The 26,208-nt window shown below is 56.0% G+C and overlaps 1 protein-coding gene across 4 annotated transcripts in view; it reads right to left on the minus strand.

The window, feature by feature from the left end:
• AFAP1 (actin filament associated protein 1) overlaps nucleotides 1–26,208 on the minus strand; it is a 96,447-nt gene that overhangs the window by 15,517 nt on the left and 54,722 nt on the right. For 3 of the 4 annotated variants that reach the window (XM_090267119.1, XM_090267116.1, XM_090267117.1), the window contains exons 6-11: nucleotides 25,155–25,334; nucleotides 18,893–18,988; nucleotides 15,906–15,987; nucleotides 12,580–12,729; nucleotides 5,951–6,162; nucleotides 3,163–3,308 (exon numbers count right to left, since the gene is read on the minus strand). In XM_090267119.1, coding sequence (XP_090123245.1) covers nucleotides 3,163–3,308; nucleotides 5,951–6,162; nucleotides 12,580–12,729; nucleotides 15,906–15,987; nucleotides 18,893–18,988; nucleotides 25,155–25,334 — 866 coding nt within the window. The remainder of the gene's footprint in view (nucleotides 1–3,162; nucleotides 3,309–5,950; nucleotides 6,163–12,579; nucleotides 12,730–15,905; nucleotides 15,988–18,892; nucleotides 18,989–25,154; nucleotides 25,335–26,208) is intronic. The other variant, XM_090267118.1, reaches the window with a different exon arrangement.

Here is a 26,208-nt window from a genome sequence, read left to right on the forward strand (position 1 = left end):
CCCTCTGCTGACGGAAGGCGGTGGTGCGCGCCCCGCGGGGCCGAGCGCACTCCTGTCCAGTGTAGGAAATAACTCCTGCTTTTTTCTGATGGAAAATGTATGCGATTATCCTACGTTTGGGATGCATAGAAGTATGTGTAGGAAAATAAAAATCACAAGGAGGAAAGAGAAAACCGTAAACCTCCGAGAGCCCGGCAACCACAGGAGACCTCTGCCTGGTTCGTAAGCCCACGTTCAAGGCTTTCTAGTGTCAGCGCCTGCTTGCGGGTGTTGGGGGTCAGGTGCCACGCATACGCTTTGTCATGAGAGGCAGTAACAGGACGAGGGAAAACCCGGGCGCTGACCAGTCCCGCCCGGGGCCCGGCCCCCACACAGGGACTCCCTCCATCGTCACACGGGTCCGCTGGGGTCGCCCCTCCCGGTGGGTGGCGTCCCCCACAGCACGGCCTTGTGTGCATTTCCGGGCCGTAGCACTAGGCCAAGCACTCACCTTGGTGCACGGATACCAGGGAGAGTGAGGACCACCCGGGGGCGGGCAGAAGCTAACCCACAGGGAAGAGAGCCCGGCAGGGCACTTCCGACCCGAGGACGAAAGACAGGCTGTCCCTGCTGGAAGAGCCCTCCGCCACCATCCACCCCTCACCTGACAGAGGGCCTGGCCCCAGCACAGAGACAGAGCCAGACTATGTCTCGGGTGTCTGTCTTCTTCCCGGGGCTCCTTCCATTGTAAAAGTAGAAACGAGATGAGAGACCACGTGCCTCTTGCTAAACCCCAACACATAAGTCACTGCTGGGGCCACACAGACTGCGGCAAAATACAACCCACAGTCTGCTCTCATAACCAGGGCGAGGGGCCCAGTCCGGTGGCATGAGGCACACTCGCACTGCTGTGCAGCCGTCACCACCGTCACCTCCAGGGCCTTCTGTCTTCCACACTGACGCTCTGTCCCCGTGAGACTCCCCCTCCCCCTCCCCCAGCCCCTTCTACCTGCTGTCCCCAAGGACCTGTCTGCTCTGGGAGCCCCGGGGGCAGCAGCCTGCAGCACATGTCCCCAGGCCCGTCCATGGTGTAAGGAAGCAGGTTCCCACACAGGCACCCAGCAGTTCAGATAAGCGGGTGACTCCAGACAGCAGCCTCACCCCCGCCGTCCACGCTGACCCTCTGCTCCTCCTCCTCCTCCCAGCTCTCTCATGAGTCTGCAGCTGAGCAGGGCTCAGAAGAGTTTCAGGAGGAAACTTCAGGACACTGCTTTTGTGTCATATAATCTATAGATCTCACTTCAAAACAGCCCTCAGGAAAATGTTGCAACAGTTGAGCAATATTAAGTAAGATTCCTAAATACACCACTTTTTCCCTAGTGGAATTTAAATGACTATTTTTTCTTTTACTGTCTCTTTCCAAAATATATCACTGCCCCTCCTCCTCAGAGAGCCCAGGCACAGACACATCCCTGATAACCCTGAAAAAATGCACTAACTGGCAGATATTTGCATAAAAGAAGTTAATTTCACCTTAGAATTTGTATTACACTGGCAAGCTATCACATTTTATGTTTTGAACAATGTTTCCTTGTTAAATCTCTTGTCTCAATGTTTAGCTATAAACCTAGAAAATAAAAATAAGGTTTACTGCTGGCATTTATAGATGTTAACAAGGTAGAAAAGGCTCCTGCATGCATATTTTTAATAAATAATTTTTCGATACTGCAGCCTACATGTCTTTCTCAAAAATGAGGTGTCCCCTACTTGGTTTAGATGAATATCCCTGTCATTTAGAAAGTGGAGCCCAGGTGTGGTCCAGGGGCGAAACTGTTATTTGGGGCCCCTCTGAGGTGTGGTTATCAGTGCCCTGACTGTAGCTGAAGTCACATGTGGAGCAGGGAGAGGCATCTGGAAACGGACTGACTTCCGAGCAACCGGGCAACAGCCACTGAGGCTTTTCTTTGACATCACATGAGATGTGCAGATTTGGCCAAACCGATTTACGGACACACACTTCTTCCAAAGGCACTTCAACGGTGCTTTTCTGAGTGAGTGACTGGGAGAAACATCACTGCCCTGCCCTTTGCTGACAAGACAGGACGTTCTCACGGGAAAACAAGGAACATAAACCGACCCTCAGGCCCTGCCTGGGCCCCCCGGCCCTCGCACAGAGCAGCAGCGTCCGAAGCATCGGACAAGTGGTTCCAGACCGACCCGTTCTGTCCAGGCCACTCACCCCGCGGGGGAAACACGGCAGGCGGCCCCGCTGCTAACACGGGCCGAGGGTGTCTTAGCCCCAGAAAATTCCGGCCGAGCATTAAATAAGTGTTCACACGACTTTGACAAAGAAACTAATCATTCCAGTGCTTCACTGAGGGCGTCTCAGTGAGCCCAGCGTTTTCTCCGACTGCAAGGGTGTGGCAGTGACAAACACCGCGTGACAGTGGTGGCTCTCCTGCGCAGCCAGGCCGAGCACCCCCCCACACCAGGGCCCTGCCCTCCATTACGCTGCACGGCCCCTCACTGCATCCGCACCCCCACCTCCCAATGCAGATGGCACCGCAGCAAAGGGGGTGATGCTGCTGATCCCTCGGACTCCCTGCAAGGGTCTTGTGCCCACCAGGAGCCTGGGCACGGTACTTGGAGAACGGCAGCTAGAACTATCTCTGCCATCAATCCGTTAAAAAAGTTCATGGTTCAAAGAACGCTTGTGTATGGGACAGCGTTTAAAAAAAAAAAATCACGATTTAAATCAATGACTTTGAAAGCTCAGCCCTCACTACAGCACCACAGAGTCATTTCTGATTCCTCGCCCTGTCCCCTCCCACAGGGCAGCAAACAGCAGCCCAGAGGCCGCGTCGGGCCCTGCCTGTGTCCGCAAATAGTCTTACTAGGCGGCCACGCCCATGCGTTTCGTCTTGTCTGTGGCTGCAAGGGCAGAGGCTGAGCGGTGACAACAGGGAACACTGGGCCCACAAAGCCAGGACTATTTACTGTCTTGCCTTCAACAGAAGTCTGCCAACCCCTTTCCAACAGAAAACAGGGTTAACCTGACCAGTCTCTCCCCAGCGTCTGGGTTAACATAGTACGCACACCCGGCAGAGGCTGCAGTGGTTTCTCTCCTGGGGACACACCCTCAGTGAGAAGTGAACAGCCAGGGGAAGCACAGCGGGGTCTCACCAGAAGGTTTGCTTGGCCGTCTGAATGACGTTTGCAGACGTCTCCACGTCTATGTAGTCGTAGTGCAAAGCCGCGGGGTCTGCCGAGGACCCCGTCTCCGCCAGCAAGATCCCGATCCATCTGCCCATGTCTTCAGATGAAGATGCCTGTTGCGGTGAAGAGGGGAAGGGCTTTTTACTTCATTAATGGTCAAGAGTCTTAACACGTTCACAATGTGTCGCCACAGAGACCCCAGGACAGGCAGTGGCACCTGAAGCCGGCGTGGAGTAGAAGTGAGAAGGAAGGTGAGCGGCTGGCTGAGTCCTGCGTCCCTGCTGCATTCCCAGCAGGCCTTGCGGCAGGAGGTCACGATATGACCAGACCCAAGGGTGGAGGACAGGGGAATTAACGGGATTGGTTGCATTGCAGTAAACAAAGTTGGTCAGAAAGCCTCCTTAATTGGCACCAGAATTTGTCCCCAAACAGAAGCCCATGCGCCTGTGCTGGCCCGATGCAGAAAGGACCCCAAGTGTGCACTCAGAGGGTCTCACTCTCGCCTGGCCAGTAGCCCAGGTGTCTGCCTCCTAAATGGGTCTGAAATAGCATTTTATTTCCCTTGGTTAGAAGGCATAAAATATTTACTTACTTTCATATCAGTTGTGCTCACATACGTGTGATAATGTTTCACAGCCACTGGGCTACTTGTGTGTGCTATTTTTTAATACCTTTAGCCCTGGCTGGTGTAGCTCAGTGGACTAAATGCTGGCCTACGAACCAAAGGGTCAGGGCACACGCCTGGTTTATGGGCCAGGTCACAGTTGGGGGAACACGAGAGGCAACCACACACTGATGCTTCTCTCCCTCTCTTTCTCCTTCCCTTCCCCTCTCTAAAAATAAATAAAATCTTTAAATAAAAACGTCTTTTAAACGCTCCCAACCCTGAATTGGATCTTGTTAATTTGCAAGTCTTGATATATATTAAACCTTTAAGTCATCCTTGTTTTGCGATTTAGAGAATCAATTATATTACATTTAGAATGGTATACAAAATGTCTACGTAAGTTTAATCAAATACGTAAATAATGTTAAAGTTTAGGGGACACTGAGCTAGCACATGTGTGACTTAACCGACTGTCAGAGAAAAAGTAAACATAAAGAACAAGAGGTTCAGAACTCTGCTGACGCTGGACGCTGTGGTGGCTTTTCCGTCCGTCTGTCTGTCTGAGGTTGGGCCTGGACTACTGAGGGCACTGGAATGCGACTGTCTCTGGGACGCGGGCCTGCACCTGCGGCGCTCAGAGCAGGAGCGGCACAGGGTGCTTCCTCAGCATGCCGTCCCCTCCGTCCCCTCTTGCCCCTCTTCCCTGGGCATCGGCCCGCCTCGCTCTTGGGCATCGGCGTGGGCCGTTCTGGCCCCCCTGTGCTGTCCTCACGCGGCTCTCAGATCAGCTGCTCAGGCTCTGCCCAGGCCCCCCATGGTTTCACGTCAAGAGCACAGCTCCCCACGGCGAGCTCGGCTCTCTTCCACCGCCGTCCACCCTGCAGGGCTCAGCCCGCGCCGGTGCTTACCCAGCGCACTGACCCAAGCCCCACACATGTTTAATAGGCAAATAAAGCCGCTGAGAGGGGAGAAAAGGTTTGGTTCTGATCAAAGTCTGCGACAGACCCAGGCCTGGGACCCAGACCACCGGCCCCAAGGCGCGGCCCTCACGCTGACCCGTCGCTGCAGTCAGACCGCGGGACCTGCCGTCTCAGCTGCCGGCCCTGAGTGCTGGGGGAGGAAGGGCTGTACTGCTCGCCTCCTTTGCCCCCACCGAAAACACGGTTCTGTGAAAACGGTGTCTGAAATAAGCCCCGTCTCCTGCCAACACCTTCGAGGGGGCCTGTCTGGGTCCCTGTCCTCTTGGTCCCAGGCAATTACCTCCACTGACCAGCATCACTACAGTCACTTAGAATTAGGTCCTAGATGTGATTAATTAGAACACGTCGGCCATTCCACGACCCTAACAGACCCTCGGTCACGGACGACGGAGCATCAGCATGCCTGCGGGTGCTGCGGGAAGTCTGCAACCTGGTGCCACTGCAGACACGGACACGCGTGTCTGTGTGTGCCTGTGTCTCTGTGAGGATAATGCCGAGCGGAGAAAGAGACAAAAGCGAAGGTCGGAATTAACACGTTGCGTACGGGCGGCGAGAATTCTCATCATTTCTAAAAGGCATTTAAACTCCCCGGTACGCAGCATGTCAATATGGGGTGGGAAGTAATACAAGAGATGAAAAGAAAAACCAGGGTGCTGAGAAGTTCCCTCTGACTGCCTTTTTCTGCCTCACAGACACGGTCTAGAAGGCAGCCAGCAGACCAACGGAACCCAGACGGCCAGGGCTCCCGCAGGCCAAGTCGTCGGGTTCCCGGCCGTGGCTCACGGGCCACCGCTGTCAGAGCAGCGGTCCTGCCTGCGCAGTCCCTGCCACCACCGTTTCCAGGCGGACCACCATCGGCCCGGAGGACAGGGGCGCTGGGGCTGCTCTGGCTGCTTTCGGCAAGCACCCCACACTGCGGGACAGCACTGAACTGCCACACATCACGTGTAGGGGGCGGGGCAGGAGGTAATCTGGCAGAGAAGCCTGATTTGCACTAAACTCGTTAGAAAGGGGCGTGTGCTGCTGGGTCTTCAGCGCCCTCGGGCAGCGGCAGCCATGAGGGAGGGGAGCGGCCGGAAGGCCACATGCAGGGGAGAGGACAGGAGCCCACCTCAGGCACTGTCACCAGGCCCAGGGCTCTGACAGAGGAGGGGGAGGTGCGTCCTACCTCCAACACTGCCACCTCCTGCCCGTTGCGAAGCAGCCGGAAGGTCAGTGGGTGCTTGGAGTCCAGCCCCGGGATCACCTCGCAGCCACGGAGAGGGATGGAGACAATGTGGGTCTTCAGGTCGGTCCTGTCTTTGTGCAGAATGAGCTTGTTGTCCTTGACCCGGCACCAGCGCTCCCGCCAGCGGCTGTTGGAGAGCACGCTCAGGTGGCCTGCAGCGACACAGAGGATGGGGACTGATGGAGATGCACCGGACCCGCGGGTCGTCCTGCGGAAGAGCCAGGACGGTGCTGTGCACAGACAAACCCCTCACTCCGCTGCAGACGCAAACGCACACACAAGGGGAGCCGTCGCAGCCAGGGGACCAGCTCCGGGCCCCCTGCGGGGGAGCCCTGATGGGACACAGTGTGTGACATGTGCTAAGAGCCAGACCCAGATGATTCATGCTTCTGCGGGACCTACGGCCATCAGTGTCTGGAAATGAGGACATGATGGCCGTCTTCAAAGAGCTGAAGGGACCCAGAGAAAGGGGTCTAGGTTCCTTCTGAGTAGCGCCCACGGTACAGCAGAGCAAAGGTGAGGGGGGGCAGACCGCGGCTTCCCATGAAAAACACTGTCTGTAAAATGAAAGCTTTCCAAGAACTGGGAGGCCATGGGGGTGGCGAGTTCTCCAGCACTGGAAGAATTCCAGCAAATGATGGAACGGCCTCAGCATGAGGTCCCTACCCAGAGACCAAGCTGTCCTGCGCGGCCCGTCTCCCGTGGCCGCGGCCGGTCTGTTCTGTCCGCTGCGCCAGCCCAGATGCCGTCTGTAAGGTTCAGGCTGAGACGCGTGGGAAAGTGTGCTGTTCAGGCCTCTGACCTGCACAAAACCTCAGTATGTTACAGAGATGGAGACACAGAGACATCTCCACTAGTAATGAAACCATAGGAAGAATTATCCCAATTTTAAAAATCTCTTACAATACAAAAAGCTGATCATTTTTCACTCGTCACAAACACAAAATGCATTTTTCTAGAAGTAACAGGCATGAAAAATAGGTGTCACAGGGTGGCTGTGACTGCTAACCACTCCATCACGTGGTAACTTCCTGCCCCTTCCTTTGCGGTCCAGGAAGTGAACTGAGGAGCACAGAGACAGTCAGGAAGGAAGGAAGGCAGGAAGCAAGGGTCCCTCACGTCACTCAGCTGCTCCTGCGATTCCCATGCAGACGCGTGCACACGCCCAGGGCTCAAAGCAAAACAAATGAAGTGCCTTCCAAGCCTGAGTTTGAAAAAACACTTTCCCAAAAAGATTTTGGAAGATGGTTTTTGCTTCTTTTAAGTCCTCAGTCTCACCCGCTTTGTTAGCAATGGATAAATGCTACAAAGAAAAAAACCGCAGCAAAGCGAAGCCCCAAGCACACAGGCCTGTCCCAGGGCCCGGCACGACGCTCCATGCACCGCATGCGGCTGTGCTCAACGAACGGCCAGGGGACACGTAGCAAGGCCAGACTTTCACCTGGGCGCTCGTGGCGTCAGCCCTACCGGTACGCCCTCAGCCGCAGGGCCTGCGTCCCGTTTCCGGGGGCGTGTGCTGTGAAATACAGAGAAAGGCGGGAGGCAAGCGCGTCAGCTCAGGCGCTGGGACGGAGTTCTCATACGTCGCACCTTCAGGAGGGACCCCAGGGAGGGGCAGAGAGGCTGCAGCGGCAGTGTTAAAGCCGGGGGGCAGGGGCGCGCTTCATGAAGGAGGGTCATCCCTGTTATGAGAGTGTCCTAGCGTTCAGGCCCCTGCAGAGCCGGGCCTGGAGTCCTCTTGAGCATTAAAGATGGCAGATAGAGAGTTGCTCTCCTGAATACAGCTGTGGGCCTTACACTGTGATTTTATTCTGTAAAATACTGCTTGTACATGACATACTTCTGATCCATTTATTCTTGAAAAGAAAGCTCTACTTAAAAAGCCATAGTCAACTCTAATATCTGAGCATCGAGTGACGGCCATTAGACTAGCCGATGACCATGGCTGTGGCACCATCTCTGAGAAGCAGGTCATGCTGAAAACCCACTGTTTTGTGAAATGACCGTCAACTGCACACACACACACACACACAGACCCCGTCAGCACTCCGTGAGCATGAATGACAGTGGCCGGGAGACAGATGCGATGCTAACAGAAGAGGTCTGAAGACCTAACTGCTCGCTGGCACCTGAGCCTGCCGGGGCGCACGAGGCCAACACTCGGGACACAGGCCATGAGGAAGTGGACTCAGAGGGCATGGCTCCCGTCAGGCAGGCAGCGAGCCCACGTGCAACCTGGCCGGAGAGGCTGGCAGGCTCAGGGGCCTTGAGGGGCGGGGACGCCCCCAGTCAGCCGGGGAAGGATGGACGTCTGTGGGGGAGGGGAGCCTGAGAAGCCAACCTTGTGACGCCCAGGCACTGGGGCACAGATGACCTCGGACTGTCATGGTGGTGACAGCCTGGATGGAGAGCGATGGATACAGAGCTGATGGAATTACGACGGGACGTGCACGACTTCCAAAAGGAGGCCTGAGGTGACCTGTCTGCCAGGTGACAGCCCCGGAGTTCACCACGCGGTGTCCTCAGTTCAGGGCACAGCATTTTCTGGGGACGGCCCTGCTCTCCTGAACTGGGAAGGGCTCTCTCATGGTACCTTCCTCCCTGACCCATCTGGCCACACGTTACCAAATGCTATGAATCTCTTGACACTTAAGTCACAAAAGGAATGCTTCGCCTGGACAGATTCCCACCTATGTGGAACATGACTTCCTATGAAATTAGCACATTTCAATGCCTTCCTGGGGCTTCTTCACAGTCAACTCCATGGCCACTGCCCACGTGAGGCAGGGGCCTGCCCTGCTTAGCACTCTGCCCGCTGTGCTCCTCCCATGTGGGCGGCCAGCCGTCCCTGCGTGCTAGGCAGCGGCGTGGGGGAGGCCGCACAGGGACTGCAGAAGACCCCACCCGAGGAATCGGAGTCAGAGGGTGCGTCCCCCTGCTGCATCCCTCGTGTGTAGGTGGGCTGGTGGAAGGGGGCTGGTGGTCTCGCCACGCACCCACCACCAGGCAGAGCCTCCGCACAGCCTAGCCCAGGGCTGGGTCCTCCAGCAGGAACGCAGGCCGGCTCGTGTCGCGGGCCGGTCATTCCAGCGTTAGTCTTCTCTTAACAGTTTGGGAATTTCAGTTTCATGTTTTGAGATTATTTTTGCCCCAAATTCTAAAGAACTTGGTTTTCTTGCAAAACCGTGGCAAGAGTACATGAGGCTCTCTTTCATTAGAAGCACAGAATTAACTTTATAGGACTGAGACTAAAGGACCAAACTGCAGGAGGAGAGGAAGACACCCACGGCCCTGCGCTCAGCTGCTGGGACATCTGGCCGCTCGGGTCTGGGGCAGGGCGGGAGCGCTCCAGCTCAAGCAGCTGCAGGAGGGCAGGCCGCACCTGGCAGGAGCAGGGCCGAGTGCCTGCGGGTCTCTTCTCGCAAGGACAGGAAACAGTGCCATCTGCCTAGAGGCCACTGTGCTTTGGTCACACTTTTTAGAGGATTTCATCCCATTGCCATTGTTGGGTTGGTCCTAGCAGGCCTTGGTTTAGAATCAGCTGAGCACCGGCCCTGGGGAAGGGCCCAGAGTGACAGCAGCGGGGCTGCAGGGGGCTGGGGGACCAAGTGTCCAGATGCTGCCACCAGCCAATCCTGCTCCTATGGACCCCAAAGCTCCTCTCGTCCCACCTCTCCATGTGTCCTCCAACAGGCACACCTGCCAGGACCCCTGACATGACGCCTTATGCCAAGCTGCTTCCGTCGAGGCTGCAGGGCTCCTGACCTTTCGTGGGCTGTAGGACAGTGAGAGGCGTGCAGCTGCCCTGCCCGTCCACTAGACTCCTGCCGCTGAAGACTCCAGAAAGCCACGGCACGCCAGAGCCAGAGCGGCCCTGGAGACCCCCAGTCGTCTCGCACACGAGCCCGGGTTACCCTGACTCCACCCCGCCTCGCCCTACTGTGTGCTGCACTAACAGCAGATGGCGCTGGGGTGGGAACAAGTGGAAGCATGAAAGGCACGTGCTGATAATGGCGGCCGAGTTATAAAGTGACAATGATTCTGGGCCTTGGACGCCCCAGAGGAAGAAAGAGTCCATGTACAAGTCTCAGAGCTGACCCGCTGGTGCCGGACACGTCACTCTGCAGACCTTGGGGACAGAGGAGACGTGGGCAGCAGCCAGTGGCACCGGGGCTGGCTGGGCTGACTGGCGGCCCAGTGGCACTCAGTCCACGCCCCCCCACCTGTGGGAGCACTGCAGAGGGCCATCTTCTGCCCCACCCATGAGCCCTGTCATCATGCGCCCAGAGGCCCGGCTGCCCCGGCCACATCTCACAGAAGGGCTGGATCTGCGCTGCCTGCCCCTCCGCCCCCACGCCCACGCCCTGCCCCTCCCACACACAGAGAGCAGCTGCAGGGCCTCACTTGGCAGGATCAGTGTCTTGGGCCTTAATCCAGCTACTTTTTCTGCCTGAAACTCTGCAGCTGCACTGAAGTCATTGAAAATAGTCACTTCCCCCTTTATTCCTCCAGACTCCTCCCTGTCCCCTTGCCCCAGCAAAGAATGAAATGACAATTTTAAAATCTTGAGGATAGAGAATGTTCTCTCAGTAAAGACAGAAAACATCCACTGGGCATGTGGCAGAAACCCAGCAGAGTGTACGTGCGAGCTGTGGGCACCCCGTCCCGCCCCGAGCGGGCAGCTGCACGTCCAGGGAGTGCCCGACGGCCGCGTGTACCGCGGCGGCTGCTCACCCACACCTGCGAGGCTGCTCGTAGCAGTTAGGAGGACAGTAAGGGAGATGGAGAAGGCCTGGGCCACAGGAAACCAACTGACTTGGGCCAGCGGGCCTGGCCTTGCCCCCAGCGGGCCGTGGGGCTCCAGCCAGCCACACGCCTTGCGGAGCTCAGTGCGCTCATTCGTAAAACCGGGGTCTGGGCCCCAGTCTCTAAGTTGCCTTCTGTGTGACTGTTCAGTTGTGTTTTTCCCAAAAGGGCTGTATTTCCTCCGCTGACCTATAGCAGTTTAAAAAACAAAAGCTGAAAATGTTGTCACTTGTTGGTGGGTCATTGCCTCTTTGTTTTTAATCCCTAACTGCGGCCTGCTCTGCAGGGCGAGTGCGCAAGGGGACAGAGCCACAGGGCCTGTGCTGCCACGCTGCACCGCTCCGCGAGGCAGCGGCTGGGAGACACGGCCCTGGGACCCACTCCCAGGCTTGCGCTCTGCCCCCGGTCACACCCTGTCCCTTCAGGTTTGATTTCATCAAGGTGGTTGCCATCTACTAGCCCTGGCTGGTTTGGCTCAGTGGATTGAGCGTCGGCCTGCGAGCTAAGTGTCGCTGGTTCGATCTTCCAGTCAGGGCACATCAGAGAAGGAAAACTCTGACTCCAAAAAACCTCCGCTGCCTTGCGGCATACCTCTTCAGGGGAAAGGCTAAGGGAGTAAACCCCGACAGAAAATCCGGAGCCGGAGTCCCTAAGGAGGTTTGACGCTGTAGTCAACACCGGCAACTCCTGCGGCGCACGTGAAGCCAAGCTGTATTGACTCCGTCTTTCCCTTGGACCCTTCAGCTGCGAAGAGAGGGGGGGTCTGCTGCATGGGCAACAGCAGACCCTCCATATCACCCTGCCCAGGCTCTGTAGCTTCAGCTTCACTGGAGAGGACACTCCAGCGTCATCGCAAGATGTCGATTCAACACGGGAGGAGACAGATACCGTGTCACTCCCGAGTCGGACTGACTGCACAGCCATTCTCGGCGGTGCAGATAGACTCTTAAGAAGCTACACCATCGTCTCTCGAGACGGACGGCTGCCGATGACGACGACGACGGTTGCCATCTACGAGAAAAATTACTGCCCAGCTATAATTTTTTAAAAAGGGTAAATATCTGTCATTCAACTTCTAAAGATTTTCTCCCTTAAAAGAGTGGCCTAGTTCTTCTAAACATGGTTGCTGAGGACACATTACATACACAATGTCCTCATGGTCTCCTCTGTGTCCCCTCGGCTGGTGACCAGTTAGTTCCCGCGGATTCGCACCCGCCGGCACTTGCTCCAGGCCCACCTTTGTCAGCAGACTGGAGGTGCTGGAGGGCAGGGCTGCTCAGTCCCTACTGCACAGTGCGTGCTAACACAGTCCTGACAAACAGCCGCCGCTCAGAAAACACTCAACAGACAGAAAGCTGATCGGGAAACGGTCAATCAGCTAGACGGGGCTGGAAACTTAATTTGGGGGCACGGGGCATCATAAGAAAGTTCAGTTTCATACTGCAGCCAAGGGAAGGACCCAGCCTCAGTCCCGGGTGTCAGGCCATACTTCATCCCCTCCCTGGCAGGCCGGCCGCCCGCGCACACATCCCAGCCTAAAGCACGTGAAGGATCCAGAGCCCTTCATGGGATCAAAGAGAGACTTTGTTTTTCATCTTGAAAGACCCTCAGAGATCATCTTAAACCGCTGCTAAGTTAGTTTTGTTTTTTAATTAATAAGCGGTGAAAATGTAAAGCGTTTCCCCCAATTCAGATGATCACAAGCCTAACTCACAAAAGCCCAACGGAAGGCCCTGAAGCGGACGTGCGCGGGCCCGTCTTACCGCAGGTGGGCACGTCCTCCTCGGCGGACGAGGTCTGCTCGTCAGTGGATGGCTTTTTCTTCCCCAGACCGATGATCTTGGTGATCTTTTTCCCAGTGACTTTAGATACAGTTCCCTTGCCCTCTGCTTTGGAACTTTTTTTCCTCTTTACTGTCAAGAATAATAACAACAAAGTTTCATTATAGAGCTTCAGTGGGAAAAACCCTCAGACAGAGCGTCCGTCACGGCCACCTTTCTCCCACCTGACTATCCTTGCTGGGCACTGGTGGCCTCCATGCCAGCCCCTGGGGGCATGGTCACAGCACCAGAGCATTTCCTCAGCCAGGACACCCGTGACTGTGACACGCGGGCCTGCTCGCTGGGGACTGTCGAAGCCTCCGCGTGGCGTGCTGCCGAGACCTCACTTCCCTTCTCTCATATCACCGGCAGAATCAGTGGGACATTTACTATGTCACCCCAGGTCCCATTGCCCTGGTTTATTATACACCGGGGTCTGTCATTCACCTCGAAAGCAGCAACAGCAGTTTAGTCATGCCCTGTGGCTCTGACCACGTGGGGTCTGGGTGGTTGCCACGTTCATTCCAGAGATAACATTTAGAAGTTGCTGTCTGAGTTTAGGATTTTCTCTGCATAGCCAGCAATTTGTCTGGGTCACGACATGGCTGGGTAAACGGGTGTTTCCTGAAATCTCTCAGCTGCAGATTATAAGAGTGAGCCACAAGAATGAAAGGTAAGGGAGAAGGCCAGAGTGCACTTTAACTACTAACTTCCTGCAGGAACTGTTTATTAAGTGTCTACTACATACAAAGCACCGTGCCAGGGGAAAGTGTTGTTCGAACCAAGGTCACTTTTATAACGTATAGAAGACTGCTCTTCTTTGAAACAAACAAATAAACTAAAACACCAGCCAGGGGGATTTCAGATCTGGATATACTCACTCACCTGTACCCTGAGACACCCTTCCACTCCGTAGACCCTAATATTACAGGAACCCTGGGAGAGGAGACAGCGAACGAGAGACTAACCGCCTGCAGTGTCGGCTGTGCCTCCACCTCCGACAGGGACCCTGAGGGTGTATGTTCTTCTTCTCCAGGGCAAACCCTGAAGACAGCTTTTCTGGCTTTGATGACAAGTACTGTGCCCTGCGGACAGCAGATAATACCCTCCTACTGAGTCACTTCCGATGGAGAGGACTGAACTTGCACTCAGACTCGAGTGAGTAGAAAATCACATGGTCAAAAGCAGAGACCATGACCTTTTGGCATGAACCTTGCACTATCACAACAGCCCAGATTATTGGGGTCCCAGGATTCTTAACGGCCTGGGCTGCTTTGTGGTTTAAAGTGACTGCACGTTAGAGCTAGGACGCACCCTCTCCCCCGCCCCCCGCGACAGGGCGCAGGTGAGCGGGGTGGACAGACGCTCACCTAGGAAGCTACGGTCACAGGGTCAAGCACAGAGGCTGCTGGGGGGCTTCCCTGCCCCCTACAGAGCCCACCCTCCTCTCAGCCTCGTCAACACACTGGGAAGGAAATTATATGCAAATTACACCTCTCAAAGAACTTGTATTCAGAAGACATAAAGAACTCTCAGAAGTCAATAATAAGAACAAACAACTCAATAAAAATACGGGTAAAGATGTGACTGACATTTCACCAAAAAGGATACCTGGATGGCAAACAAGCTCATTACACATGGTCACCGTGTCAGGCACGGGGCAGATGCAAGTCAAAGCCGCGATCACACGGCACCACATTGCTATTCAGATGGCCAAGCGACACAGAAGGACAACCTGATGCTGGGGAGGGTGCCAATGACCCAGGAACCCCGTTCCTCGGTGTCAATCGGGAGAACTGAAAATGTGCTCAGGCAAAACCCTGCCTGCAGGTGTCCACACAGCCTCCCTCCCAGGGGCTCGGAGCTGCCAGCAGCTGCCGCCCCGCCCTGGGGGAATGGACACACCACCGTGCTGCGCCCGTGGACAGCCTGCGTGGACTCCTGAGCGCGCTGCTGCAGCTCAGACGCAGGACACCAAGGCAGGGAGCGAAGGAAAGGCTACGTCCACTCATGGGACATCCTGGCAAAGGGCAGGAAACAGATCTGCAGCTGCCGGGCAGGGGAGCGGCAGGGAGAGGGACACATGGACACAGGGAACGCTCGGCATCAAAGAGATGTCCGAGGCCTTGACTGTGGGGATGCTTACACGCCAGCAAGTGTTTTTGCCAAAACCTCAAGAACTACATGTGAAAGGATGACTTCCGCTGTGTGTGATGCACACCTCCAGAAAGCCGACTTCAGAGAAGAACTCAGTATTTGCACACCCATGTTCACAGCAGCGTTGTTCACAACAGCCAAAGGGAGGGAACAGCCCACGTGTCCGTCCACAGAGGATGATGATAAAATGTGGTCCCTCCACACGTGACTATTGCTGAGCCTGAGAAAGGAACCCCTGGCCCTGCTGCAGCGCTGATGAGCCTGAGGCTCTGTGGTGAGTGACGCGGGCCAGTCACACAAGGGCAGACACTGTGGTCCCACCACTGGGAGGTCCCAAGAGGAGTCAGGTTCAGACACAGAAAGCAGGTGGTGGGCACCAGGGGCGGGGGACTGGGGGCAGGTGCATCTCATGGGGATGGAGTGTCAAGTGTGGGAAGAGGGGAGGTCCTGGAGGTGACGGAGGTGACGGTGGTGATGGCCGTCCAGCAATGTGAATGTGCCTAATGTCACCGAACTGGACACTTCACCATGGTTGAGATGGTAAATTTTTGTTGTGTATTTTACTGCAATTTAAATTAATTTTTCTAAATGAAGGTAAACTACATCTTCAGAAAATCTTTCTTAAAAAAGACTTCAGAGATCTGTGAGTCTGGCCTTCCCGTTTCAAAGACGGGGAGACTGAGGCACATCAAAGAGGGAAAACGGGGCCCAGCGGGAGAAGCCAAGGCAGCAATGGAGTGGGCATGCGGCTCCTTCTCGTCACCCTAAGTCCCCAGTGAGAGCCAGCTGTCCCAGCGCCACGCCCAGGGGCCCACCACCAATCCGCCCCAGTGCTAACTCAGGGGAGGAGGTACCTGCTGTGAAACACAGTTTAAACGCACACAGGGCACCTGTCAGGACACAGGAAACACCAGAGCCATGGTCCCTTGGGACACCCGAGGGAAAACAGAGGGGACTTCCGGCTGTCCATCCGTGTGACACAGGACTTCGGCCTCTGTACCACCGAGTCCCCAAGGAGAGCGTTCAGCCAGCGGAGGTCACACCACTGCTGCAGAGTTCCGGGCTTTGGTTTCCTGCCTTTAGTCTGTGCCTTTGGCACGGGCAGTGCTCACCTTGTTCCTTCCCGTTACACACAGCGACTCCATTTTCTGTGACACCCTCCCCATCCGAGCTCGGTCTCTCTGAGGACAGTTTCTGTGACGATAAAAAGGATGAAGTTATTCTCACAACAGTCACACTGGCCAAGTGATGTCCTGTGTCATGGATTACTCAAAGCTTATCTCAAAGCTGAAAGAAGTGTGGGTCACAGTCACAACAACGCAGGGACCATGGGGGCTTGCTGGTGACAGGGGCTCGTGGGGGCTCATTATCAGAAGCTTGAAGAACACCAGCAGGACAAAGACAAACCCCCTGGGGTCACACCAGCACATGCTGCACACCATGCCTATGGCACTCAGTTCACTTTTTCTCATAAATAACTTGGAAAAACATTCGGGTTACAAAGCGTACACCCTTCACCAAACCACGCCGCGCTGCGCTTCTAGAGGTAAATGCCATGCCACCCATTCACTGCCCTCCCGTGCATAACCGGGCGAGCGTCGCACACCTGCTGTGGCAAGTGCTTAGAACACACACACAGAGTCGAGCGACCATCGGAACCGTCGGCGGCCCCGAAGGCCTGTAGTCGCTCACCCCGATCGGCTGGTGTCTGAGGAACGGGCGCTGTCAGGGGAGGTGGAAGAGGGTAACGGGGGTGAATGGTGATGGACGGAGCCCTGGCTCTGGGGCTGTGAACACACAATACGACACACAGAGAACGTACTACAGAACTGTATACCTGAAACCTATACAATTTATTAACCAATGTCACCCCAATAAAGCCAATAAAAATTAAAAAGAAGAAGCGGCACCATTGACAGCTGGAATGCTTCCACTCTAAGCAGAGCGCCCATGAGTCACAGCGGATGGCACAGGCCCCAGACACCCCTTAGACCCTCTGCATTGCCCCCCGATGCCACAGAGAAACACCAGGGTGCAGGGCACAGCCCCAGAGATCCCCTCAGACCCTCCGCACTGACCCCGGTGCCACAGAGGAACACCGGGGTGCAGGGCAGCACACGGGCTCCAAGCAGTGAGAGGTTGGTCATGCTGGCCGAGGACGGCAGACAGGCTTCGGCGACCCCGTGGTGTGCTGGGAACAGTGCCGTGAAAGAGTTAGTGGCATTCTCTGGGAACCTGGTGTGTGCCAAGTTCCAGGGACAGACGACTGAGAGCCGGCGCTGCCCACTCTCAGGCTGGGGAGTGCTCCTGGGAACCAGGTCAACAGGTCTGGCCAGAAACAGGACAGCCTTAGAAACCAAGATAAGGGAAGGACGGCCCCCAGGCCCGCGTGTGTGGGTGAAGAGAAACTGGACAGAACGGGAGATCGGACCAACCTTTTTAGAGAGCAATTGGCTTGGCAACAAGAATCAAAATCTTAAAAACCAATTCTATCCTTTGGTCTGGTAACCCAGCTTCTCAGAGTCTACTCTCAGGACACAGAGAAGCAGCAAAGACTTACAAAAAGATGCCAGGTTATTTTAAATGGCCAAAAAAGAGCGCTGGCGGAGCAGAACATCATCCCAGTACACTGAGGTTGCAGGTTCGATCCCTGGGCAGAGCACATACAAGAATCAACCAATGATGCATCAATAAGTGGAACAACAAATCAATGTCTGTCAATCTGTCTCTCTCTCTCAAATCAATTAGAAAAATAATAAAGCAAATGGCCAAAAAGAAAATAAAAACAGCTTAATTTGGGAGTGGAGTAATATGATAGTAAAGTCATGAATTTCATATTATTCAGCTGCTGAAAATGCAGAAACACGTGTTGCTTGTTATGAGTTCTCAAAAGCCTGGAAAATTGGCAATAATATAAAGGTAAGTGGGAAAAAGGCAGCATGAACTTCTCATGCACCAGATGACACACATTGTAAGAGAATCACAGGACAGGAGAAGCTGGTTCAGAACACACAGTGGGAGAGGAGCTGCATCCTCGGAGTGGTGGGCTCATGCGTGACTCTGTTCCTCCTACTTGTGTTTCCCTGAGCTTTCTCGGTTTTCTATAGTAAGCAGGTATTCGTTTAGTAATCACCAAAAATAAAAATAAAGATAGAAACAGGCCCACAGTCCCAGGGGAGGGTCCCGGGGAGGGAGTTCTGGACGAGCCTGACACTTAAACCGGGAGCTGAGTCCGGCAGACTGTGCCCCCCCGATCAGGCGAAGGCCTGACTAGAACAAAAAGGCCAGCGTGCTGAGCCGGGAGGGCCCTCCTGCAGACGACCCTCAGCCCTCACCCGCCGACCGCACTGCAGAGCTGGACTTGCCGTCCTCCATCATCCCAGAAGCCAATCCCTCAATATAAACCTTATATAAAAAATTCCCTATAGGAATCATATATAAACACACACACTTACATGCATACATGCATGTACACACATGCATACACACAGCTGGTTGGTTCCGTTTCTTTGGAGAACCTTGACCAAAGCAAGAACAGACAAGAAGGATCTGGTCCCTGGCAGGGGCTATTCAGGCAGGACTTGGGGGGTCCCTGGGACTCGGCTACCTATGAACACTGCTTGGAGGAAGCCAGGGGTCTCCACAGAAATGAGATCCGTGTGGGGACAGACAGTCTGAGAGAGCTGGGCGTGTGGCGGGACAGGGACGGATACATACGCTTCTGACAAGCAGGGCTAGCCCCTGCCCCCCACTGCTGGGCCCTCACTGGGCACAGGGCAGAGAGGGACAGGGCACGCCGCCTGGCCTACGGGGAGCAGCCCTTGGGGAGGCACACGCAGGCCGCGCTCGCTGCAGCCCTGCAGGGCAGAGGTGTCACTGCCACGGAACAGCAAGGGGGCCCCGGACGACGCCCTTGACCCCTTTAATCCATCTGTTCGCCTATAGCTGGAAGAGCAAGACCAACCACACAGTCTGGAAAGTGGCCGCTCAAGCCTCGCCCGGAGTGGGCCCCCGAATGCAGGCAGCAGGACTGCACTCCTTCCCCGCGGAGGCGTGAGGGCCCCGAGGGAGGCCGCCGCCCTGCAGGAGCGCGCCTTACCTTCTCCAGCTCGGCCTTGTGCACGGGCGCGCTCGGGGGCAGGGCGCACTCTGGGTCCGCGGGCCCGCCACAGCCGCTGTAGACTTCCTTGATCACCTGCAAGGAGGGCGACATTTCTGAGTGAGGCCGGTGGCGGACCCTCACACGAGGGCCGGAGCCTGAGGCAGACAGAGGCGCACGGCATGGCAGGGAGCCCGGGGACTCCAGGCGCCCACGGGCTCACTCTGTCCCCCATTCACCAACGCCTGTCCGCTCCCAGTGCTGACATGGGCTCTGAGACATGAGGGGACACGTGTGGGAGCGAGGTCCTGCTCCCACGGGGCCTCCACTGCAGGGACACTGAGGCACCATCATAAGCAGCGGGTGTCCCAGAGATACACGTGGGGTGAGACAGTAGGGGGTGCCCCCGAGGACGAGGCGGCCCTACCAGCGGGTGTGCTGGGTCAGAGAAGGCGCTCGGGAGCGGCCGTGCTGGGGCGGCCGGCACACGCAGAATGGCCAGGACCCGGCCTGTGAAGAGCTGGTGGGGACGGTTCTAGGCCCCAGGAACAGCAGGTGTGATGGCCTGTGGCCACTGCATGGTGTTCAGGGACAACCCACAGGGCCGTGGGCAGGCAATGGGGCTGGAGAGGCCCGGAGGAGCCCGGCCACGTCGTGCCCCCGGGCCCAGGGAGGGCCGGGGAAGGGCTGGGAGCGCTCCAGGAGAGCAGGGCCACTCCCCGTGCCGGGAAGCAGCCGCACAGGGTCAGGAGTGGGCTCCAGAGCCGTCCTGCCTGGGCTTACGCAGCCTCCACCCGGAGCGGGCCTGGAACCGCACCGTGCTTCCGTCTGCCCGCCTGCGAAGTGCAGCCGCCACAGCCCTCCCTTACGGAACACAGTGCGAGATGGTGTGTAATTGTAATGAACTTGCAAGTATTACAAGGTGGCAGGAGGTCTCTCCTCATCGTGGGAACAAAGAATGACGAGGTGTCAGAAGAACAAGTACAGGAAAGTGAGGGAGAGAGGCCAGTGCTGGAGCCACAGGGGGACCGGGGCGGCGGGGGGGGATCCAGGGCCAGTGCTGGAGGAAGACTCAGCAGGCGCTGCTGGTGGGTTAGACCTGGGGCAGGAGGGAAAGGGCCGAGTCCGAGACAGCGCCCGGACTCGGCTCACTCAGATGCAGAAGACAGAGAGGGACAGGCAGGGTGGAAGAGGAGTGAAGTGCGTACGTTTGGAGGTGAAGGAAAATCTAGTCGGAGTTAGAAGTAAACCAGGGAGTCGGCGGCAAAGGGCCTGGATGGACGGGTGAGGCCAAGGAGACCAGGGTCCCAGAGAAAGGCCCGAGCCAGTCAGCTGGCGGGGCGGAGCTGGTGGAAGTCTGTGCGGGAAGGGACAGCAGGAAGGGACAGGCGGCTGGAGGCGGACCTAGAGAGCACGCGTCCTTGGAGAGGGCAGGAGGAGGGACAGAGCTGGGGGCACGGCCCAGCAGGGGGACCTCCCAGAAGTGTCTGTGTGAGGGAGGCACGGGCGGGCACTGGAGGGGACACCCAGGGAGCAGTGAGTGAGCTAGCTGAGCAGGGCGGGCAGAACGGCATCCAGAGGAGGCAGGGAGGCCGCGAGGCTCGTGCCTTCGGCGCTGGGAGTCGGGGCACTCCCCCCGGCCCGGTTCTGGTTTCTGGGGGCCTGGGAGGCGACAGCGCCGGTTATTGGCCGGAGGTCGTAGCCTCTCTGAGCCCCGCCTCCTCAGGAGCAAAGGAAGGGGGGCCCACGTCACCCCCTTGCTGCTTGACTCCGGCTTAAGGAAGAGACAGCGGGAGCCTATCTGCAAGGAGCCTAAGCCAGCCTCCGGCTACAAGCGTCCCCGCACAGCCTTAGGTGAGCGTCCTGTAACCTGGGGGCAGAGCTCAGACAGCGGTCCTGACCTGGACCTGCAGACGGGGGTCGGCCACCGGTGCCACTGGCGCTCCCAGCCACCCCAGCGGCCACCCGCTGCCCTGCCTCCGTCCCCGAGCACTGGCAGTGAGCCGCGCGCGGCTCCGATGGCCGGGGATACGCTGCAAATCAGACAGCCAGGCCCCCGGGCTGGTGCAACTCACACTCTTCTAGCAGGGAAGTGAGCAGACAAACCTTTCAGAATGTCTTCTCTTCTTTTTGGAGCTAAGCTGCAATTTGAGGTCAACCCTAGTGCCTTCTGGGGCAGAAAAAATAATTTCCAAGTCCAGATATTTGCGGTAATTTTGCAACATGCCCTCCATGACATATCCAAGTTCACCGGGCTGCACTGTGCTGGGACTGGAGCCAGGGACTCACCAGCTGAGAGTTTCCAGCCATCTTGCTGCTCAGCTGTTTCATGAAAAAATGGAGCGATGTCCACATTTGAGGCCAAAACAGGAACAAAGACAGAGAAGCAACCCAGCCGGCTCCTACAGTGCTGCTGCCCCTGCCAAGGCAGAGGGGCGACACCCACCAGGGGCGTCTCTCTGTCTGTCTTGTGCTGATCTCACTGTGTTTCCCAGCAGGCGTTCCCGCCCTCACCTCCCCGATGTGCTCGGCTGGTCTGTAGTGTAGAAGGCAAACGTTCATTTGAGCTGAAGACTCCAGGAGAAGAGCATACATACAATACAACGGGAGCTCCTGGGTGTGTGTCAGACAAAGCGGGGGCTGAAGCCCCAACCCTACCGCTTCCTCCATACATGGCACTGTGAGCCTTACCTCCCTCTTCCAGAAAATGCACAAGAGGGCCCGGGGTCACTGCGACATGCAATGATGGAGCAGCTGTCAAGTGTCCAGCCAAGTCCTCCTCCCAGGACCTGAGCTCTTTCCCACAAGTATAGCATTACATAAATGATAATGTTTAACTATACAATCCACCTGAAGTTCACGAGCTCTTTGTTCTGCACGGAAAGGCTGAACCCACAAACACAGCCCGCAGAGACCCGTTATCTGCAGCCAGGCTGCCTCCTGTCCTCTTTGTCGGGGAAGGACAGACACAGCCCTCTGGCCACACGCCGATCACTCCCACCAGACACCGGCGTTGTCCTGGGAATGGCGGCTTTGGAGGGCATGTGCTTGTTCTTTTAGCTAAGCAGGACTTGTCCTCTGAGACTCAGCCTAGGTCTCACATGAGCAGGAAATCTGCCCTGACCTCCCACGCCAGGTGATGACATGGTTGCCTCTCCACAGGCCACAGCCAACCACGGGACCCCATCAGATGCTGGTCCCGTGCGTGTCAGGTATCTACGGGTCTGTTCCTTCCATAAAGCTGTGCTCATTTTCATACAAGGACCATGCTTTCTTATGTGGGTATTCCCAATGCCTAGCACATAAAAACAACCTGAAAAAGTTTAATTAAAGGGGAAGAAAGGGAATGAAGAAATAAATTAGACTCGAAATTTTCTACGGGAAAAAAAGAATGAATGGAAAAGCAGGAGAAAAAACTGGCCATCACATAGAGATATAAACCCTCATGGCAAACCTCCCCGGTCCTCTGCACAGATTTCTGGAATCCTCAGGGAACACTTTTAAAAGGGTGGGGAGGGGCCATAGCACCAACGCAGCCCACCCCGGCTGTCACTGTGCAGGCACCACACTCGCTCCTGGCCACGAGATGGTCCCCAGGGATCTCACCTGCTTTCTATCAAGTCCCATTGGCCAGCAAAGGTTTGGGGCCTGAGCCGTCCCTGAAGTCACCAGATGAGCTTCCTCAGCCATCGAAGCTCACTGACGAAGCCACCTTTCCTGGTAAGCCCGACCCTGTCGCCTGTCTGCTTAAATTATACAGCTTGGGTCTCCTTCACTCCCCATTACAGCTCAGTCCCGTGGACCCCACAGCGCTCAGTGTTCAGGGGACCAGAGCAGGCCCAGGCCCACCCGGCCAGGCGAGGGGCCGCTCAGGGTGCCTCTGGCATCACACGGCGACCTCCCTTTCCCCAGACTGAACGACAGCCGTGCCCCAGGTACGGGGAGCGGCACTGCGGAAAGACCAAGCGGCAGAAGTTGGGGTTGGCTGCCACGAAGCTCACCGGCCAGCGGCCGGGGCGTCCCAAGGGCTCCCAGCAAACGCCTCTCAGCTCCGCCCTCTGTGTGCGGCCACGGCCGCAGAGCTCCCCAGGGAGCAGTGCAGGGCGCGTCTCCCGCACGTGTTCCCCAGCTGCACCGCTGAAAAACGACGTTCTGTGAGAAGTTCAATCCGTAGTTGGGAGAGTGGAATCCACATCCAGAATCACAAAGCCTTTGAAAAACAAACTGTTATATGTCCTGTGGTATTTCTGTTTGCTTTTCATTTGAACCCTCCTCTCCAGAAACACAATCTCTGCACATTTTTTAAGGAGACCTGACCACTTCATTTCTGGGAACGCTGGCGCTTGTCTTCTGACTGACCCTGCAACACGGCTCACGTTCTTAGCATCTGTGTGCGAGTGCGCACGCACACACACACACACACACAGGCACGCACGTGCACACGCGTGCACACAGGCACGCACATGCACACGCGTGCACACACAGGCATGCACATGCACATGCGTGCGCACACAGGCACGCACATGCACACGCGTGCACACACGCATAGTCAGTTACTTTTTGGCCAGGGCTGCTGGTGATGGAAGCTGCAGGCAGAAGGAGAGAAACAAACCCGACACGACCCGAGAAGAAGCGTGACTCAGCCGTGCCGGGCGGACCAGTACCCTGCGTGCAGGCATGATGAGGGCGCGTGCGCCTTACTCCAGAGACACCTCATGGGCGCACTGAAGCCGCATCTCAAATATGAATGCCTGGATGATCGATTTATGACAATAGGGGGTAACAGCAGTCTACATTCATAAAAAGAGGACCGCAGACTGGATTTAAGAGCTGAGACTATGGAAAGCTATTAGGAGAAAACATAGGCACAAACAGGGGCGGATTTAACAGCGGGCACACCAGGCACGCGCCCTGAGCCCCGACTTCTGAGGGGCCCCGCAAAACCCCAACATTACACTTTTTTCTGATGACACCAAGTTTGGTTTCCTGACTATGCTGCATAAAATATGGTTAACATGTATTTTTATTTCCTTGTCTCTCTTTTTTTAAGGGGCCCAATTATTTTCTTCTGCACCGGGGGCCTCAGCCGACCTTAACCCGCCTCTGGGCGTAAAGCTTCAGGACCTTGAGCTACACGACAGGCCCTCAGCGACGACACAGGGGCGGTGTGAAGGGACGGACACTGACGCTCGGGGCACTGCGGCACGGCCTGGAGGACGCGGCAGCAAAGGAGAGAAGCCCATCGCCAAGGGCAGGTTGCATGCGGACAGGCAGGTCTGCGGGACAGGAAGCGGGTGAGTGGCTGCCTGGAGCTGGGGTGGGGACAGGAGCTGTCAGCACACTGAGGACAGGTTTCCTACCGGGGTGATGACCTGCCCTGAAATTAGATTACACAATTGTGTCGGTTACACAACTGTGAACATGCTAAAAACTAACAAGCCGCCCTTTAGCAGGATCAGTTGTATGGTATGTAAGTGACACCTCAATAAAGCTGTTAGAAAACATGATTGAAATAATTTCTTCCCAAAGAGAACGGCCGGCATGGCCATCAGATAACCTGACGCAGGGAAACAGGCTGACGCGGGCAAGAGCAAGCTCAGCGACAGGCGAGGGAGAGGCCCGGGATGCGCCACCCAACCACGGGCCAAGCAGCCGAGCTTGCTGTGCGCTCCTGGGGGAGACAGACGCCGCGCACGCACCCCTGAAAGAAACAACTGGGGACGCCAGAGTCCCACACCACCACGCCGAACTGAGGAGCACACCGAATACAAACAAGGCTGACAGCAAATCAACACAGAAAGCGAGAGACAGTGAGCTGGGAAGTAACAGGAAAAAATTAATCAGACTACAACTTTTTAAAGGGGGATAGTGAATACAAAGAGAAGATAAGAAGTGTAATATATTGAAAAAGTCTAACATACATTTAAATGTGGTTGAGGGAAGGGAAGAAAGGAGATGAAGATATGTTTTAAGAGAAATGGCTGAAAATTTTTTTGAAATTGAGGAAGATGACAAGCCCCAGATTTCAGAAACCTAAGGAATCCCAAGCAGAATAAATAAAAAGAACCTAAAATCAAAGTAAGAGAAGCCACTTGCAAATGGAGACCTGACTGCCTTTTGAAGAAGCGTTAACGTTATTCATCGGAAAGTAATCAGAGTAACCTATGATCGAAGACCAGACTCAGGTTAACATACGTTTGCGTATGCTTGGGAAGCACCGATGGAAGGACACACAGGCCTCGGAAACAGCCCGACGGCTTACCTTGAGCCACTGCTCAGCCTGCTCCCTGCTCTGGACCGCAAGAACAAGAGGGTCTGTGCCCTGCTGCGTGATTTTCAGCTCGTGCTTCTTCTTTTTGCTGTCTTTCGGGATGTACGTGATGCTGCAGCCTGGGAGAGGCAGCTCCATCTGCGGCTGCTGGTCCTTGGAACTCTTATAGCACTGCGTGCGAAGAGAGAGCCACGTCAGGGCACGCGGGGGTGCAGGCGGGAGCACTGGTAAAACCGGGCATGATGAAGACGGGAGCGCGCGCGTGGCGCCTGGAGGTCAGACCCGACAGCAGGGACGCTCGGCGACCAGAAAATGGACTCCCCAGTGTCCCCACCGCCCCATGCCCACACTTCCCTCTGCACACGTGAAAACATGTCTGCTCATTAACTCAGCCCCGTCTACCCACCGTCAATGACACGACCCAGCAGGATGCAGAAAGGCCTAGGCCACTGGACCTAGGTCCTCATGGAGCTTTCTCAGTAAGTTACATGAATGTAATTTTTTAATTGGTTGAAACCTGCCACCAGTCCCCGCCCCTCTCATCTCAGCCCCCTTTCTGAAAGACAAGGAATGGTGTCGGTAAGAGTATAAACATCAACACCCAATACACAACAATGCCCGCTAAGGCTTGCTTTCCCGGTGAGCGGAGGACCCATCGTGCCGCTCCATGGGCACACCTGCATCCACAACACAGACCTCACTGCTGTGGGGAGACTGAGACCCAGTTCCCAGCTTTCCAGGTCCGTAGGCCTGGGACACATCTGTGCAGACGCCCTGCCCCTGTGGTCTCACTGCACTCCTGGGGACCAGACACACCTTTCTGTGGGAATTCACGGGCCCGCGAAGGAGGCCAGATGCCTAGGCCCTGTCTCTGTTGCTAGTTTAATCTGGGGTCGGGGAAGTTTCTTACGCTTACTGGGCCTGTTTCCTCATTTGTAAAATGAGCACTGTTATTTTATTGAATCACGTTATCAGAAACAATGGCGTCTATTCCCAAGTTTGGAGTGTCGTCATCAGGCGAGGTATCTCAGGCACCCTGATCTCA

Source organism: Furipterus horrens, unplaced genomic scaffold (assembly GCF_987537825.1).
Source record: "Furipterus horrens unplaced genomic scaffold, mFurHor1.1.pri manual_scaffold_2, whole genome shotgun sequence".
NCBI classification, from domain to species: Eukaryota; Metazoa; Chordata; class Mammalia; order Chiroptera; family Furipteridae; genus Furipterus; species Furipterus horrens.